This window comes from Danio rerio, chromosome 24 (genome assembly GCF_052040795.2).
Source record: "Danio rerio strain M-AB ecotype USA chromosome 24, GRCz13ab, whole genome shotgun sequence".
NCBI classification, from domain to species: Eukaryota; Metazoa; Chordata; class Actinopteri; order Cypriniformes; family Danionidae; genus Danio; species Danio rerio.
The window spans coordinates 172,501-187,500 of NC_141044.1; the positions used below are offsets into that span (position 1 = coordinate 172,501).

Consider the following 15,000-nt stretch of genomic DNA (forward strand, 5'->3'; position numbering starts at 1 on the left):
TCAGGGATTTAAATAAAGGAGAGATGTTCCTGTGCTGAGACTGTGTGACATGTTCATATTTACACTGTGTGTGTGTGTGTGTGTGTGTGTTTGTGTGTGTGTGTGTGTGTGTTCAGCTGAACCGGGATCAGCCAGTGTCGCTCCATGACATCCTGAAGATCCTGCGTCTGCACGTTTCTGTTCCTCAGTGCGACATCTTCGGTTATTTGAGCATCAACTCGGAGATCATCATCCTCATCGCTCCTGTAGACCAGCAGCCTACACCACTGCAGGTCTGAGATCAGCCCTTATCATACGACACTATATAGACAACATCCACACCACTGCAGGTCTGAGATCAGTCCTTACCATACGGCACTATATAGACAACATCCACACCACTGCAGGTCTGAGATCAGCCCTTACCATACGACACTATATAGACAACATCCACACCACTGCAGGTCTGAGATCAGTCCTTACTATACAGCACTATATAGACAACATCTACAACATCTACACCCCTTACCATTCAGCCACACCACTGCAGGTCTGAGATCAGCCCTTACCATACAGCACTATATAGACAACATCCACACCACTGCAGTTATTAATCAGGGGTCAACACAGCGTAATGAACCACCAACTTATCCTGCACAATGCCTTTCAGCTGCAACCCATCGCTGGGAAACACCCCCCCCCCCTCTAGTTTAGTTTCATTCAAGTAGTTGAGTTGCAGACTACATTCTAGTAGTTGAGTTAGTGAGTGTGGTGTAGTGTAGTGTACTTGTACAGCAGCGTCTCCTCCTCCTCCTCCTCAGGATTTCGTGCTCTTGCATCATTCGCTCCAGATGTTCTTCAGATTGGCTAAAAATATCCCAGTCGTCTGCAAGGAGCTCCTGGCCTATTTGAGCTGAATGTGTGTGTGTGTGTGTGTGTGTGTGTGTGTGTGTGTGTGTGTGCAGATTGAAGCCTGCAGTAAGGAAGCAGAGAAGATCGACTCCCTCATTAACTCGGGCAGCCCGACGCTGGTGTCTCACGTCCCTCTGTCTGCGTTCCTGAGCTCGGAGCTGCAGCTGTCCAGCGTTCGCTCCTCCGGCTGCGTCTCCATCAGTGTGTGTGTGCTGCTGCTGCTCTGCTCGCTCATCCTGACCCTGACCTCTGACCTCTGACCTGGACAATCAGACTGCGGCTGTATCCCAAATCGCCCCTATATCCTTAACAGTGCATGCAGATTCAAGTGTGCATGAGCCGGTGTGAGATTGTGACGGTGTCATGATCACTGCTGTAATATCTGCTCTGGGTAAACAACATCTCTCCCCTACTGGACAGTAAGCAGTCATCATATCTTAGAGCAGTAAACATGTTACAGGCTAAATAATTCAAATACATCATGCAGTGCACTCAATCAATCCCACAATGCACTGCAATAATGAGGGTACAACACATGCACACTCAACAGCTGGACAACACCCATGATGCACTGCTAGAGTTCTGGCATCTGGCCACTAGATGGCGACTGAAGCTCACTCCTATCAGTGTTATTTCAAAATAAAATATGATTTAATGTCTCGTTACTAATAAACAGTGTTAAATAACTAGCACAGGGTCTGAGCGAGACCAAACCGCATCTCTTAAGTGCACTCAGTTCTTCAAGTGGACTATATGACTGTAGGGGGCGAGGGTATAGGGTGTGATTTGGGACGCAGGACTCCTCAGAGATGCATGTCGATGCTGCTGTTGGATGTCTCGCTCGTACTCGAGCACATATCAGCTTTCTACCTTTGTAAAAACTGCCTCTTTTCCCTTTTAAGTATATAATATTATATTGTTTGAATTATTTTATTGTTCCTTTAATGCTAATTAATTAAAAATGGAGGAAGCAGCCATGTAAACGATAATGACAATCGCATTGCTTATCCGTAAAGTGATAAACAAACACAATATGCCTTGCTTATGAAGTTAAATATATATGTGTGTGTGTGTGTGTGTGTGTGTGTGTGTGTGTGTGTGTGTGTGTGTGTGTGTGTGTGTGTGTGTGTGTGTGTGTGTGTGTGTGTAGATGTTTTCTAAATGAAGTATTGCAAAAACAGGACTTTAATGTTGATAAGAGAAGCAGATGTTCTATTTTCTGATGATATCATGGTTTTTAACGCTGATTCCTGCATGATTGACCGTTCTGAAGTGTTTTATTGTGTGTATGTGAGATGAAGTGTTGTGTATTTGCCTGTAGCACACTATGAAGGGCCCTTATTTTGACAGTATTATTGGCTCAGGCAGCTGTGTAGGCTGATGTTTGTCTGTGTGTGTGTGTGTGTGCGTGCGTGCGTGCGTGTGTGTGTGTGTGTGCACCCATGTATATTTTTATATGATGATGATGATAATAATAATAAGTGTGATAATATTGCTGAAGGACTTCATCAGGAAAACATCTATATTGAAATTGACCAAAATATTAAATACATTTGTAATAATAATAATATTAATGTACCAAAAATATTTCCAGAAATGTACCCCAGAAATATTTCTATTTCAAATAAATGATATTCTTTTGACATGTTTGTCCATATCTGTGAGTCCTGAAGGTTAAACTCATGCGTTACAGTTTGGTTTAGCTGTTTTCAACACTGATAATAACCATAGATGTTTTTGATCATTATATTATATTGAAGGAATCACTTTAGAATGCTTTACAACACAGCTATAAAGGATAAATGCACACACATGACTGCTTTTGTGGTCCAAGGTTGACTTTTCTTTATTAAAGAGCACTGAAATATTCTGAGAAACATGGTAAAATTATTCAATTAACGCAAACAAATTAGTTATAATAAACACAAGCCATAGCTGTAGCTTCAGTATGTGTTGGTTCCCTGTAGCTGTGTTCACGAGTCAATAGAGTCGTTCACTGAGTCGATTCGTTCAATTCCACACCGGAAGATTGTTTTGAGTTAGTTTGGAGCTGTTCAGCTGAAGCATATGGGAATATTGTTCCTCTGACGTAAGTTTCTGAAATGTGTGCTCATTTTTCGTGTATTTTCCGATCATTGGCTTCATTTTTGGTCAAGTGTCATGAGTTTCAGTGTTCACTCTGCGTTTTGCGCCTTTTTTGATCCTAATTTGGCGGGAAAATTCGTTTACGCGGTTCAGCTTCAGGAAACGCTGTAGTTCTGCGTTAATGTAATATGTACACATTGTAAACATTAATATTTAGCTTGGTTTCTGTGGTGGATTTAATTATGGATTGCCAACTGTTATACTGGACTCAGTAAATGGACACTACTGCAGTCTTACAGTTCCTCTATTAGTAGAATGAATATGAATAATTAATTTTATTCCACACCCCCACAAGTTGATGCATAGGCTAATGATATTATTGTCTTCTGTGGGTAGATTATGAGAAAATAATCTAATATTCTAAATCTGCCTAAAGTCAAAACTATCAGCATTTTGGGCGGAGCTACCAGTCGCTTAGGGTTGGGCCCTCTGACATTGGGGTGGGGTTATCAGTGCATGAGGGCGGGGCTATCTGACCTCTTTAGGCCAGGGCTTGTCTGTCTTTTTGCCTGTAAAGTCATAAAGTAAAAGCAGCAAACACACTGCTTTAAACATTCATTAATCTGTATATACAGCATGTAGAGCTCCGCCTCAGGAAATTCACATTGCATTATTATTCACTGATGTGTTTTATAGGTAATTGAAGGTTATTCAGTGTGTTGTTCATTGCAGAGCTCCTCTGTTAATTAAAGAAGAAACCCCTGCAGGTTCTGAACGAGATCAAGCTTCAGACAGGTGAGGAAAAGTCACTCAGTAGTACTGTAATGCATTGCTCATCATGAGGGCTGCACAGTATATCAGTTCAGCATCGATATGGCAATGTGTGCGTCTGCAATAGTGTCTTCACTGAGATCTGCAGTGTCCAGTCTGAACTATAGTGGAGCAGGAGATGCAGAGTTACAGTTAATCACTGTGTTTATACGCAATTTATGATTTGTGCAACAAAAAAAAAAAACAGTTACTTAGAGTTTTTGTCTTCTTTCTAGTCCAAATATCTACATTTTAAAGAAAAACAAGATTATTTCTCTCACCCCACTTCCCTAAACAAGCAAAAAACACTTCATTTTTACTGATTTCTTCTGATGGTTAAAGCTAAACAACATTTCTACTTGCTCTGATGGTTTTCTGATGTTTGCACTAGAAACAATTTAGTTTTATTTATTTATTTAAATAAAACAATAGATATATATCAGGAGAAATAAAAAATAAAAGCAGCTCAATATCGTAATGCATTACTACTTTCAGAAGTAACTCTCCTCACAGCGCTCTCCAATGACGGCTCCACTCTGTGCTGGAGACGGAGATCTGGAGTGATGAAGCAGATCTGTGAAGCAGATTCCAGCTCATTGCAGACTGTCCTGACACACCGAACACCGAGAGCCAGAACACTGAGACAGAGAGAGAGAGAGTGTGTGTGTGTGTGTGTGTGTGTGTGCGTGTGTGTGTGTGTGTGTGTGTGTGTGTGTGTGTGCCCTGTATTCCTCATATTGTGGGCACCAAATGTCCCCATAAGTGTAGTTATGCCAGATTATTTTATAGTAGAAATAGAGAGACTATGAAGATAGCTGTGTGTGTGTGTGTGTGTGTGTGTGTGTTCATCTCTCTGTCACTGCACAGCACTTGTTAAAGCAGTCTCTGAGGTTTATTGGGTCGTCACTGAGTTGATGAAGTCTTCCTCTGTCTTGTTTTCAGGTTCCTCAGGAGACGGTGAATGATTCCTCCTGAAGCGGCGTGATGGTGAGTGTGTGTGAAGCACATCTGTGCTCATTTCTCTGCTCTTCTCCATTTTAATTCTCATTTATTGTTTTCCAAATGTAGTTTAAAGAGTCTTAAATCCCACCGAGTACAGCCAAAGACAACAGCACATCCACGACTGAGAAATGCAGACTATTACACACTAATACACTACTGAGTAATGACCATCTGCGACATGTGGGAAATCTAGATTTTAGAATTTGCATCGTATTTTTGCAGCTGAACAGCATATGAACTACTGTCATAACTAAATGGGCTGTATTGTGTGTGTGTGTGAATGACTGTGTATGGGGGTTTCCCAGTACTGGGTTGCAGCTGGAAGGGTATCCGCTGTGTAAAACATATGCTGGAATAGTTGGCAGTTCATTCCGCAGTGGCGACCCCTGATTAATAAAGGCACTAAGCTAAAAATAAAATGAATGAATGAAAATGGGCCGCAGTGTGTGTGCCTACAGGTTGTGGGGTGAGTGTTGAGCTAACATCCCACCTCGTAAAATTAGATGTGAAACACCAACATGGTGCGGTTAAATATCAACTTCGATATAAACAGCCCTGTGAGTAAGTATATATAGTGTGTGTGTGTGTGTGTGTGTGTGTGTGTGTGTGTGTGTGTGTGAGACTCTGTCTGCAGGCAGTGGTGTAAGTGGTGGTCTTCCGCTGTGGTGTTTCAGCTGTAGATCAGACACTGCAGCTTCACTGTGGTATAGTGTGGTGCTGTGGGGAAAACAGGAAGGCATTGTGTGGAGGAGCTGCAGAAACACCAACATTACACTGAGCACACTTGCTCAACACTCAGCTGTAGTTACACACAGATATGTAAACCTCTGAGAGTGGATGAGCTCAAGCGTATCAGCTGATCAGCCAATGAGAAGAAGGGGGTGGGGCATGTCAGACGCTAGAGAGCATTTGATTGGTCAGAAGATTTGATGAGAAACTGAAGCATGAGGAGACGATTGCATCTTCTGAAAGCAGATTCTGTCTCTGTGTGGAGATTACAGATATCCTGCAGACTGATCATATCATCTAAAACATGAGAAATCCACCACGCTGTCCTGTTAATGACCGCACTCTGAGGACGAGTGAGCAGGTCCATTAAACAGTCGCTCCCATCTGTCTTCAGGCATTGATTTAAAACAATACATGCCTGAGAAAACTTTAACCACCACAACATCTCTTATCTGCAGACGAAGACAGTGCAGGGTGCAATCTGCAGTCTGATCAGACACTACGAAGACTCTCATATCATTTCAGCAGGAAACAGCTTAAGAAATAGCAGTCAAGAAGTTACGTATCACACACACACACACACACACACACACACACACACACACATCAGTCCTGCACTCCTACACCATAGAGATGCACATTACATTACTTTAGCATGAAGATGAAGATGTGGGCTCTCCTGCTGCTGCTGCTGCTCACACACACCTCAGGTAAAGCTGAATCACACATATTCACAATTTACTCTTTATTTATGGAAGATAAACGTGTAAACTGCCACTAAATACTAGGTATACTCATTTAAGATAGTAATGGGCAGCAATTAAACTGTTCATAAGTGTAAAAGTCACTGTGTTTACTGAAGTTTTTAAGGTGGAATCAGCTTGTAGCACTTAAGGTTTACTCACTGTTTTAAAGTAACTGATGGCTTTTCACAGTGTGTGTTTTTACATTAAAAGAACCACAAATAACAGCAAAAAGCCTAAATGAGCTCACAGTACTGTCCATCAGGAGCACTTCCACACTGGCTAGTTTTCAGAGGATGTAAATAACTCCTCTCTTTAAGACCGCTTGCTTATATTCTTGACAGTTCTGGAGTGTTTCTGATTTTCCGTCTGTGTTGAATTCTTGTATTTATTGCATGTTTTATTCTCACTGTTGTTGTAGAGCATTGGGTTTTAGAAAAGTGTATTAAAAATGAAATGTAGTATTATTATTAGTATATTTTACTTTAAAGCAAGCTATAAATGATGGAGTGAGGAAAAAAACTACACTATATAAAGGCTGCACTATATATGGTTTCAGCGTTGATATCGCAGTCATCATTGACAGTATGCAGTGTCGAGTCTGGATTATAACTGATCACTTGCATGTGTTTTTGATGCCTGTGATTGTATAATGATTTAATATGAAACTGTACCGTATGGTCATTGAAGTATTTTTATTTTCATCATTGTTACTGTTCTTGCGTACTGTTAGACTCAGATAAAACACTTTATTTCCACTGTATTCTTGATTGTATTTATCGATTGTTATGGATGAAAATACACACAACACAAAAGCTCTTTATTGGATTTTATAGAAATGTAAAGAGTAAAGATGAATTAGTCTCTGACTAAACATGTGCATTAAATTATACTCATACACAAACACACTGCAAATAGCACAGACCACAATGAAAATGTGTCGGGGATCCCAAACCTTTTCTAGATTGTTTATTAGATGTTTTGGGGATGCACTCACACTGCAGAATCATCCCGATCCATCTGACATTATTAATTAGTGCCAATTAGAGATATGAAGTCATCTGGTGATGATGTATTCATATCGCATTATATATATATATAGATTGCAAAAAAAAAATAATACTGCAGTGTTAGGTTTTACCAATATTGTGCAGACCTACCTTGAATCATTTGTTGCTGTTTGGACCTGAATGTGTAATGGTTTTGTTGTGCTTTATTATTTTCATTTATTTTATTACTGTAGTCAAGTTCTGTTTTTATTATACAAATTGCAATTAAAAAAACAAAAACTCCTCATATTCACCACCGTCAGCTCTGACAGAAGCAGTTTAATGCTCAAGCCAACATCAGGCATCTCTTTATCTAAATTAGCCAAGTGTGCATCCTAACTAAGAGGCCGAGCTGTAGCACAGATCTCACGGCAGATTGTTGGATTTATTCTTAGTTCAGTTTGGCTTGAGTTCATATTCATATTAAAGCTGCATTGTCAGATTGAGCATGCTTTAGAAACAACGAGTTGAGAAGTGAGTCAATGACAATATATTTTATGTATGAAATATGGATCCTGTTGTGAAATGTTTCATGCATATCATATTTAACTTCTCTTTTTTTGCAAAGGAATGTTTTGGTTAATCAAACACTTGCATTTCTATTTAAAGTAATATTTTGATAAACCTAAAGGCCATGTTTCACTCGAATTTACATTCTTAAAAATTGTTGTCTATGAGTTGAGTTATATATATATATATATATATATATACAGTTGATGTCAGAATTAATTGTATACATTAAAAAACTTTTCTTCTTTTTTAAATATTTCCCAAATGATGTTGAACAGATTGAGAAATGTTCACAGTGTGTCTGATATTATTTGTTCTTCTGGAGAAAGTCTGATTTGTTTTATTTCGGCTAGAATAAAAGCAGTTATTAATTTTTTAAACACCATTTTAGGGACAATATTATTAGCCCCTTTAAGCTATATTAGTTTCTGATAATCAGATCAAACCACTGTTATACAATAACTTGCCTAATTACCCTAACCTGCTTAGTTAACTTAATTAACCCAGTTGAGCCTGCCTAGTTACCCTAATTACCCTAGTGAAAAATACATTTCTAATAATCAGTCTAATAATTTAGAATTATCGGTCTAATAATTCAGGGGGGCTAATAATTCTGACTTCAACTGTGTATATATATATATATATATATATATATATATAAATAATTCCTTAGGGTAACTAAATTGCAATTGCACTTATTATATTTACACTTTCCCCCACCGGAGCTCACAAAATCTCCACAGTCAGTAAAGTTAGTGTTGGAGCACATCAGGTCATCATCATCTCATTTTATTTTGATTTCTGGTAAAGATAAAGGCCAATCCTGACTCCAATTTAAAGAAGTAAAGGTGTTTTATTATCTATACGTGGAAATAGACAGATGTTGTGTAGTAGTACTGACTCAGTCGTGTATTAAAATACCTTAGAGTAATATAATATTTGGAAAGCAGGAATGGTGATTAATAACTTTCCCAACACTGATTATACTTATAGTTTCCTCCACAGGAGCTGAAGACATCTCCACCGTCAGTCAAGTTACTGTTGGCCAACATCAGAACATCACAATCCCGTGTGTGTACGCTAAGCAGCTTGTGGGATTCAGGAAGTATGTGTCTACTGGGGACTGGTGGCTGTTCAGCAGGACTGTGTCTGACAGGAGAGTGTGTGTTGTGGAGCACAGAGAGCAGCGTTTCTTTACCGTTACCCTGTCAGACGCTAGATCTGCAGACTCGGGAAGATACTGGTGCGCTGTGGAGAAATACGGCCCTGATCTGTACGCTGCATTCGACATCACTGTCACTGAAGGTACTCACAATCACCTTTAAACATCACCTGTTCTGCAGAAATCAGTGCTGAAGGGGTTAAACTCTGAGATAGCTGTGTCTGAAGCCCTTACTGAAGTATTTCTTCATGATAGGTGCACTTTAACACTGACAGCGTGCGCTAGTAACATGAACATCGTGCATTTGGCTTCATGCAGATTGTACTGTTCTGTCACCTTCATCTCAGATCTCATGATGTGTGTGTGTGTGTGTGTGTGTGTGTGTAGGTCCGTCAGCTCTGCGTGTGTCCAGTCAGAGTGTGTCCGTGTCTGAAGGATCCGTCGTGACTCTGCTGTGCACCGGAGCTTCACAGTGGTGCAGCGTTGGAGGATCCTGTGTGGAGAAACAGAGAGGAACGCTGAATACAGCAGACGTGACCCTCAGCAGAACAGCAGGAGTTCTGAACGTCACCATGAAGAGCCTGCAGAGCGCACACAGCGGCTGGTATTACTGCGCAGACCAGAACACGCAGATACCGGTTCATATCACAGTGAAGAAGAGGATGAACAACACGGCAGGAGGAGACAACAACACTGAGCACAGGTCACACACACACACACACACACACACACACACACACTGAGCACAGGTCACACACTCATATATGAACTTTGCTTGTGCTCACACACACCTCAGGTAAAGCTGAATCACACATATTCACAATTTACTCTTTATTTATGGAAGATAAACGTGTAAACTGCCACTAAATACTAGGTATACTCATTTAAGATAGTAATGGGCAGCAATTAAACTGTTCATAAGTGTAAAAGTCACTGTGTTTACTGAAGTTTTTAAGGTGGAATCAGCTTGTAGCACTTAAGGTTTACTCACTGTTTTAAAGTAACTGATGGCTTTTCACAGTGTGTGTTTTTACATTAAAAGAACCACAAATAACAGCAAAAAGCCTAAATGAGCTCACAGTACTGTCCATCAGGAGCACTTCCACACTGGCTAGTTTTCAGAGGATGTAAATAACTCCTCTTTTTAAGACCGCTTGCTTATATTCTTGACAGTTCTGGAGTGTTTCTGATTTTCCGTCTGTGTTGAATTCTTGTATTTATTGCATGTTTTATTCTCACTGTTGTTGTAGAGCATTGGGTTTTAGAAAAGTGTATTAAAAATGAAATGTAGTATTATTATTAGTATATTTTACATTAAAGCAAGCTATAAATGATGGAGTGAGGAAAAAAACTACACTATAAAGGCTGCACTATATATGGTTTCAGCGTTGATATCGCAGTCATCATTGACAGTATGCAGTGTCGAGTCTGGATTATAACTGATCACTTGCATGTGTTTTTGATGCCTGTGATTGTATAATGATTTTATATGAAACTGTACCGTATGATTAATGTGATTGAAGTATTTTTATTTTCATCATTGTTACTGTACTTGCGTACTGTTAGACTCAGATAAAACACTTTATTTCCACTGTATTCTTGATTGTATTTATCGATTGTTATGGATGAAAATACACACAACACAAAAGCTCTTTATTGGATTTTATAGAAATGTAAAGAGTAAAGATTAATTAGTCTCTGACTAAACATGTGCATTAAATTATACTCATACACAAACACACTGCAAATAGCACAGACCACAATGAAAATGTGTCGGGGATCCCAAACCTTTTCTAGATTGTTTATTAGATGTTTTGGGGATGCACTCACACTGCAGAATCATCCCGATCCATCTGACATTATTAATTAGTGCCAATTAGAGATATGAAGTCATCTGGTGATGATGTATTCATATCGCATTATATATATATATAGATTGCAAAAAAAAAATAATACTGCAGTGTTAGGTTTTACCAATATTGTGCAGACCTACCTTGAATCATTTGTTGCTGTTTGGACCTGAATGTGTAATGGTTTTGTTGTGCTTTATTATTTTCATTTATTTTATTACTGTAGTCAAGTTCTGTTTTTATTATACAAATTGCAATTAAAAAAACAAAAACTCCTCATATTCACCACCGTCAGCTCTGACAGAAGCAGTTTAATGCTCAAGCCAACATCAGGCATCTCTTTATCTAAATTAGCCAAGTGTGCATCCTAACTAAGAGGCCGAGCTGTAGCACAGATCTCACTGCAGATTGTTGGATTTATTCTTAGTTCAGTTTGGCTTGAGTTCATATTCATATTAAAGCTGCATTGTCAGATTGAGCATGCTTTAGAAACAACGAGTTGAGAAGTGAGTCAATGACAATATATTTTATGTATGAAATATGGATCCTGTTGTGAAATGTTTCATGCATATCATATTTAACTTCTCTTTTTTTGCAAAGGAATGTTTTGGTTAATCAAACACTTGCATTTCTATTTAAAGTAATATTTTGATAAACCTAAAGGCCATGTTTCACTCGAATTTACATTCTTAAAAATTGTTGTCTATGAGTTGAGTTATATATATATATATATATATATATATACAGTTGATGTCAGAATTAATTGTATACATTAAAAAACTTTTCTTCTTTTTTAAATATTTCCCAAATGATGTTGAACAGATTGAGGAAATGTTCACAGTGTGTCTGATATTATTTGTTCTTCTGGAGAAAGTCTGATTTGTTTTATTTCGGCTAGAATAAAAGCAGTTATTAATTTTTTAAACACCATTTTAGGGACAATATTATTAGCCCCTTTAAGCTATATTAGTTTCTGATAATCAGATCAAACCACTGTTATACAATAACTTGCCTAATTACCCTAACCTGCTTAGTTAACTTAATTAACCCAGTTGAGCCTGCCTAGTTACCCTAATTACCCTAGTGAAAAATACATTTCTAATAATCAGTCTAATAATTTAGAATTATCGGTCTAATAATTCACGGGGGCTAATAATTCTGACTTCAACTGTATATTCCGTAGGGTAACTAAATTGCAATTGCACTTATTATATTTACACTTTCCCCCACCGGAGCTCACAAAATCTCCACAGTCAGTAAAGTTAGTGTTGGAGCACATCAGGTCATCATCATCTCATTTTATTTTGATTTCTGGTAAAGCTAAAGGCCAATCCTGACTCCAATTTAAAGAAGTAAAGGTGTTTTATTATCTATACGTGGAAATAGACAGATGTTGTGTAGTAGTACTGACTCAGTCGTGTATTAAAATACCTTAGAGTAATATAATATTTGGAAAGCAGGAATGGTGATTAATAACTTTCCCAACACTGATTATACGTATAGTTTCCTCCACAGGAGCTGAAGACATCTCCACAGTCAGTCAAGTTACTGTTGGCCAACATCAGAACATCACAATCCCGTGTGTGTACGCTAAGCAGCTTGTGGGATTCAGGAAGTATGTGTCTACTGGGGACTGGTGGCTGTTCAGCAGGACTGTGTCTGACAGGAGAGTGTGTGTTGTGGAGCACAGAGAGCAGCGTTTCTTTACCGTTACCCTGTCAGACGCTAGATCTGCAGACTCGGGAAGATACTGGTGCGCTGTGGAGAAATACGGCCCTGATCTGTACGCTGCATTCGACATCACTGTCACTGAAGGTACTCACAATCACCTTTAAACATCACCTGTTCTGCAGAAATCAGTGCTGAAGGGGTTAAACTCTGAGATAGCTGTGTCTGAAGCCCTTACTGAAGTATTTCTTCATGATAGGTGCACTTTAACACTGACAGCGTGCGCTAGTAACATGAACATCGTGCATTTGGCTTCATGCAGATTGTACTGTTCTGTCACCTTCATCTCAGATCTCATGATGTGTGTGTGTGTGTGTGTGTGTGTGTAGGTCCGTCAGCTCTGCGTGTGTCCAGTCAGAGTGTGTCCGTGTCTGAAGGATCCGTCGTGACTCTGCTGTGCACCGGAGCTTCACAGTGGTGCAGCGTTGGAGGATCCTGTGTGGAGAAACAGAGAGGAACGCTGAGTACAGCAGACGTGACCCTCAGCAGAACAGCAGGAGTTCTGAACGTCACCATGAAGAGCCTGCAGAGCGCACACAGCGGCTGGTATTACTGCGCAGACCAGAACACGCAGATACCGGTTCATATGACAGTGAAGAAGAGGATGAACAACACGGCAGGAGGAGACAACAACACTGAGCACAGGTCACACACACACACACACACACACACACACACACACTGAGCACAGGTCACACACACACACACACACACACACACTGAGCACAGGTCACACACTCATATATGAACTTTGCTTGTGTTTACTCGGTTTACTGTGGTAAACTCAGATGACTAAGGTGACAACTTAAACTTTCAGCTGGAGCGGTGAAGCGGTGGGCTCTACAGCTGCTGTGTGTGTGTGTGTGTGGCTCTGCTGCTGCTGATCTGTGGAGCCGTTACACTGACCAGAGTCAGGAAACACACACGTGAGTCACGTACTGACCCACTGAGGACCACACACATCTTCTGGGGTTCATACATGTGTGTGTGTGTGTGTGTGTGTGTGTGTGTGTGTGCGTGCTTCTGCAGGACACACAGCTGACAGTGCAGATCCTCCTGAAGACACACAGCAGGTCCTCATCAGCAGTATTACAGTAATGACGCTCTGATATTACAGTGATCATGATCAACACATCACTGAGCAGCACTGGCATCATACACCACTCACTCATTCATTAAATCATTCATTCATTCACTTATTCATTCATTCATTCATTCGTTCATTCATTTATGCATTCACTCATTCATGCATTCATTCATTCATGCATTAATTTATTCACTCATTCATTCATTCATGCATTCATTCATTCACTCATTCATTCATTTATGCATTAATTTATTCACTCATTTATTCATTCATTCTTTCATGCATTCATTCACTCATTCATTCACTCATTCAGTCACTTATTCATTCATTCACTCATCCATTCATGCATTAATTCATTCATTCATGCGTTGATTCATTCACTCATTCATTCATCTATGCATTCATTCATTCATTCACTTATTCATTCACTCATTCATTGACTCATTCGTTCGTTCATTCATTCATTCACTCATTCATTAATGGATTCATTTATTCATTCATTCACTCATTCATGCATGCATTCATTCATTCACTCATTCATTCATGCATTCATTCACTCATTCATGCATTCACTTGTTCATTCATTCATTCACTCACTCATTCATTCATGCATTAATTCACTTATTCATTCACTCATTCATTCATTCACTCATTCATTTGTTCATTCACTCATTCATTCACTCATTCATTCATTCACTCATTAATTCATTCATGCATTCATTCTCTCATTCATTCATTCATTCATTCATTCATTCACTCATTCATTTGTTCATTCACTCATTCATTCATTCATTCATTCATTCGTTCATTTGATGTCTTTAGGAAAAAAGGACAAACATCAAAGCTGAGTCGGAGCTCTATGTGTGTATGTCTGGTGTCCATCTGAAGCATCAGGTGTGTTTTAATAGTAATGCTGCAGCATTCATCATCCTCCATCATCTATCATATCAGTCTGTGTTTTTCCAGGGGAATGCGGGAAACACCCAGGCTGCAAATCTGTATGAAGTCATGTCTGAGAACAATCAGGTATACCTGTGATGATCTGCTGTAGCTTTCACCTACAGTCATCATCCACGTCTGATCATATTCTGATTATTAATAATTAGCTCACTCACTCATTATTCATTTGTTTACAGGAGAATGAACACAACACTGAGCACACATCTGAAAATCCCTATGAGCTCATGTCTGGAATAAAGCAGAGCAGGCAGGTAATGTTTTAGCTTTATTAACATGTAATGTAGTATTTATATGCTGCTGGTATCCTCATTATAACTAATGTCAATCAATCATTCGGGTTTAAAGGAGAACAAGCAAAGAGTGAACATGAAAATCCAGCACTGCACTTACACTG

At 39.3% G+C, this 15,000-nt stretch overlaps 2 protein-coding genes across 13 annotated transcripts in view; both read left to right on the forward strand.

Moving 5' to 3' along the window:
* reck (reversion-inducing-cysteine-rich protein with kazal motifs) overlaps positions 1-2,534 on the forward strand; it is a 34,725-nt gene extending 32,191 nt beyond the window's left edge. For 2 of the 8 annotated variants that reach the window (XR_015524283.1, XR_015524281.1), the window contains exons 20-22: positions 117-272; positions 945-1,999; positions 2,042-2,534. Coding sequence is in view for 3 of the 8 variants with exons in the window: in NM_001423853.1 (NP_001410782.1) it covers positions 117-272; positions 945-1,151 (363 nt within the window). In the remaining 5 variants the exon portion in view is untranslated. 8 annotated transcript variants of the gene reach the window in all.
* A 375-nt stretch (positions 2,535-2,909) lies between these two features.
* The window catches only part of LOC141380795 (uncharacterized), a 13,711-nt gene continuing 1,620 nt past the window's right edge, over positions 2,910-15,000 (forward strand). Inside the window, exons 1-14 of one of the 5 annotated variants that reach the window (XM_087308989.1) lie at positions 2,910-2,980; positions 3,709-3,771; positions 4,729-4,773; positions 5,423-6,227; positions 8,813-9,124; positions 9,369-9,684; positions 12,347-12,646; positions 12,889-13,204; positions 13,377-13,485; positions 13,589-13,653; positions 14,469-14,540; positions 14,613-14,672; positions 14,783-14,857; positions 14,952-15,000. The exon at positions 14,952-15,000 is cut by the window's right edge and continues 9 nt beyond it. In XM_087308989.1, the coding sequence (XP_087165115.1) occupies positions 6,173-6,227; positions 8,813-9,124; positions 9,369-9,684; positions 12,347-12,353 (690 nt within the window). In that variant the 5' untranslated portion in view covers positions 2,910-2,980; positions 3,709-3,771; positions 4,729-4,773; positions 5,423-6,172 and the 3' untranslated portion in view covers positions 12,354-12,646; positions 12,889-13,204; positions 13,377-13,485; ... (3 more) ...; positions 14,783-14,857; positions 14,952-15,000. Of the gene's footprint in view, positions 2,981-3,708; positions 3,772-4,728; positions 4,774-5,422; positions 6,228-8,812; positions 9,125-9,368; positions 9,685-12,334; positions 12,647-12,888; positions 13,205-13,376; positions 13,486-13,588; positions 13,654-14,468; positions 14,541-14,612; positions 14,673-14,782; positions 14,858-14,951 lie in introns of all 5 variants that reach the window. The other 4 variants (XM_087308988.1, XM_087308985.1, XM_087308986.1 and 1 more) reach the window with 4 other exon arrangements.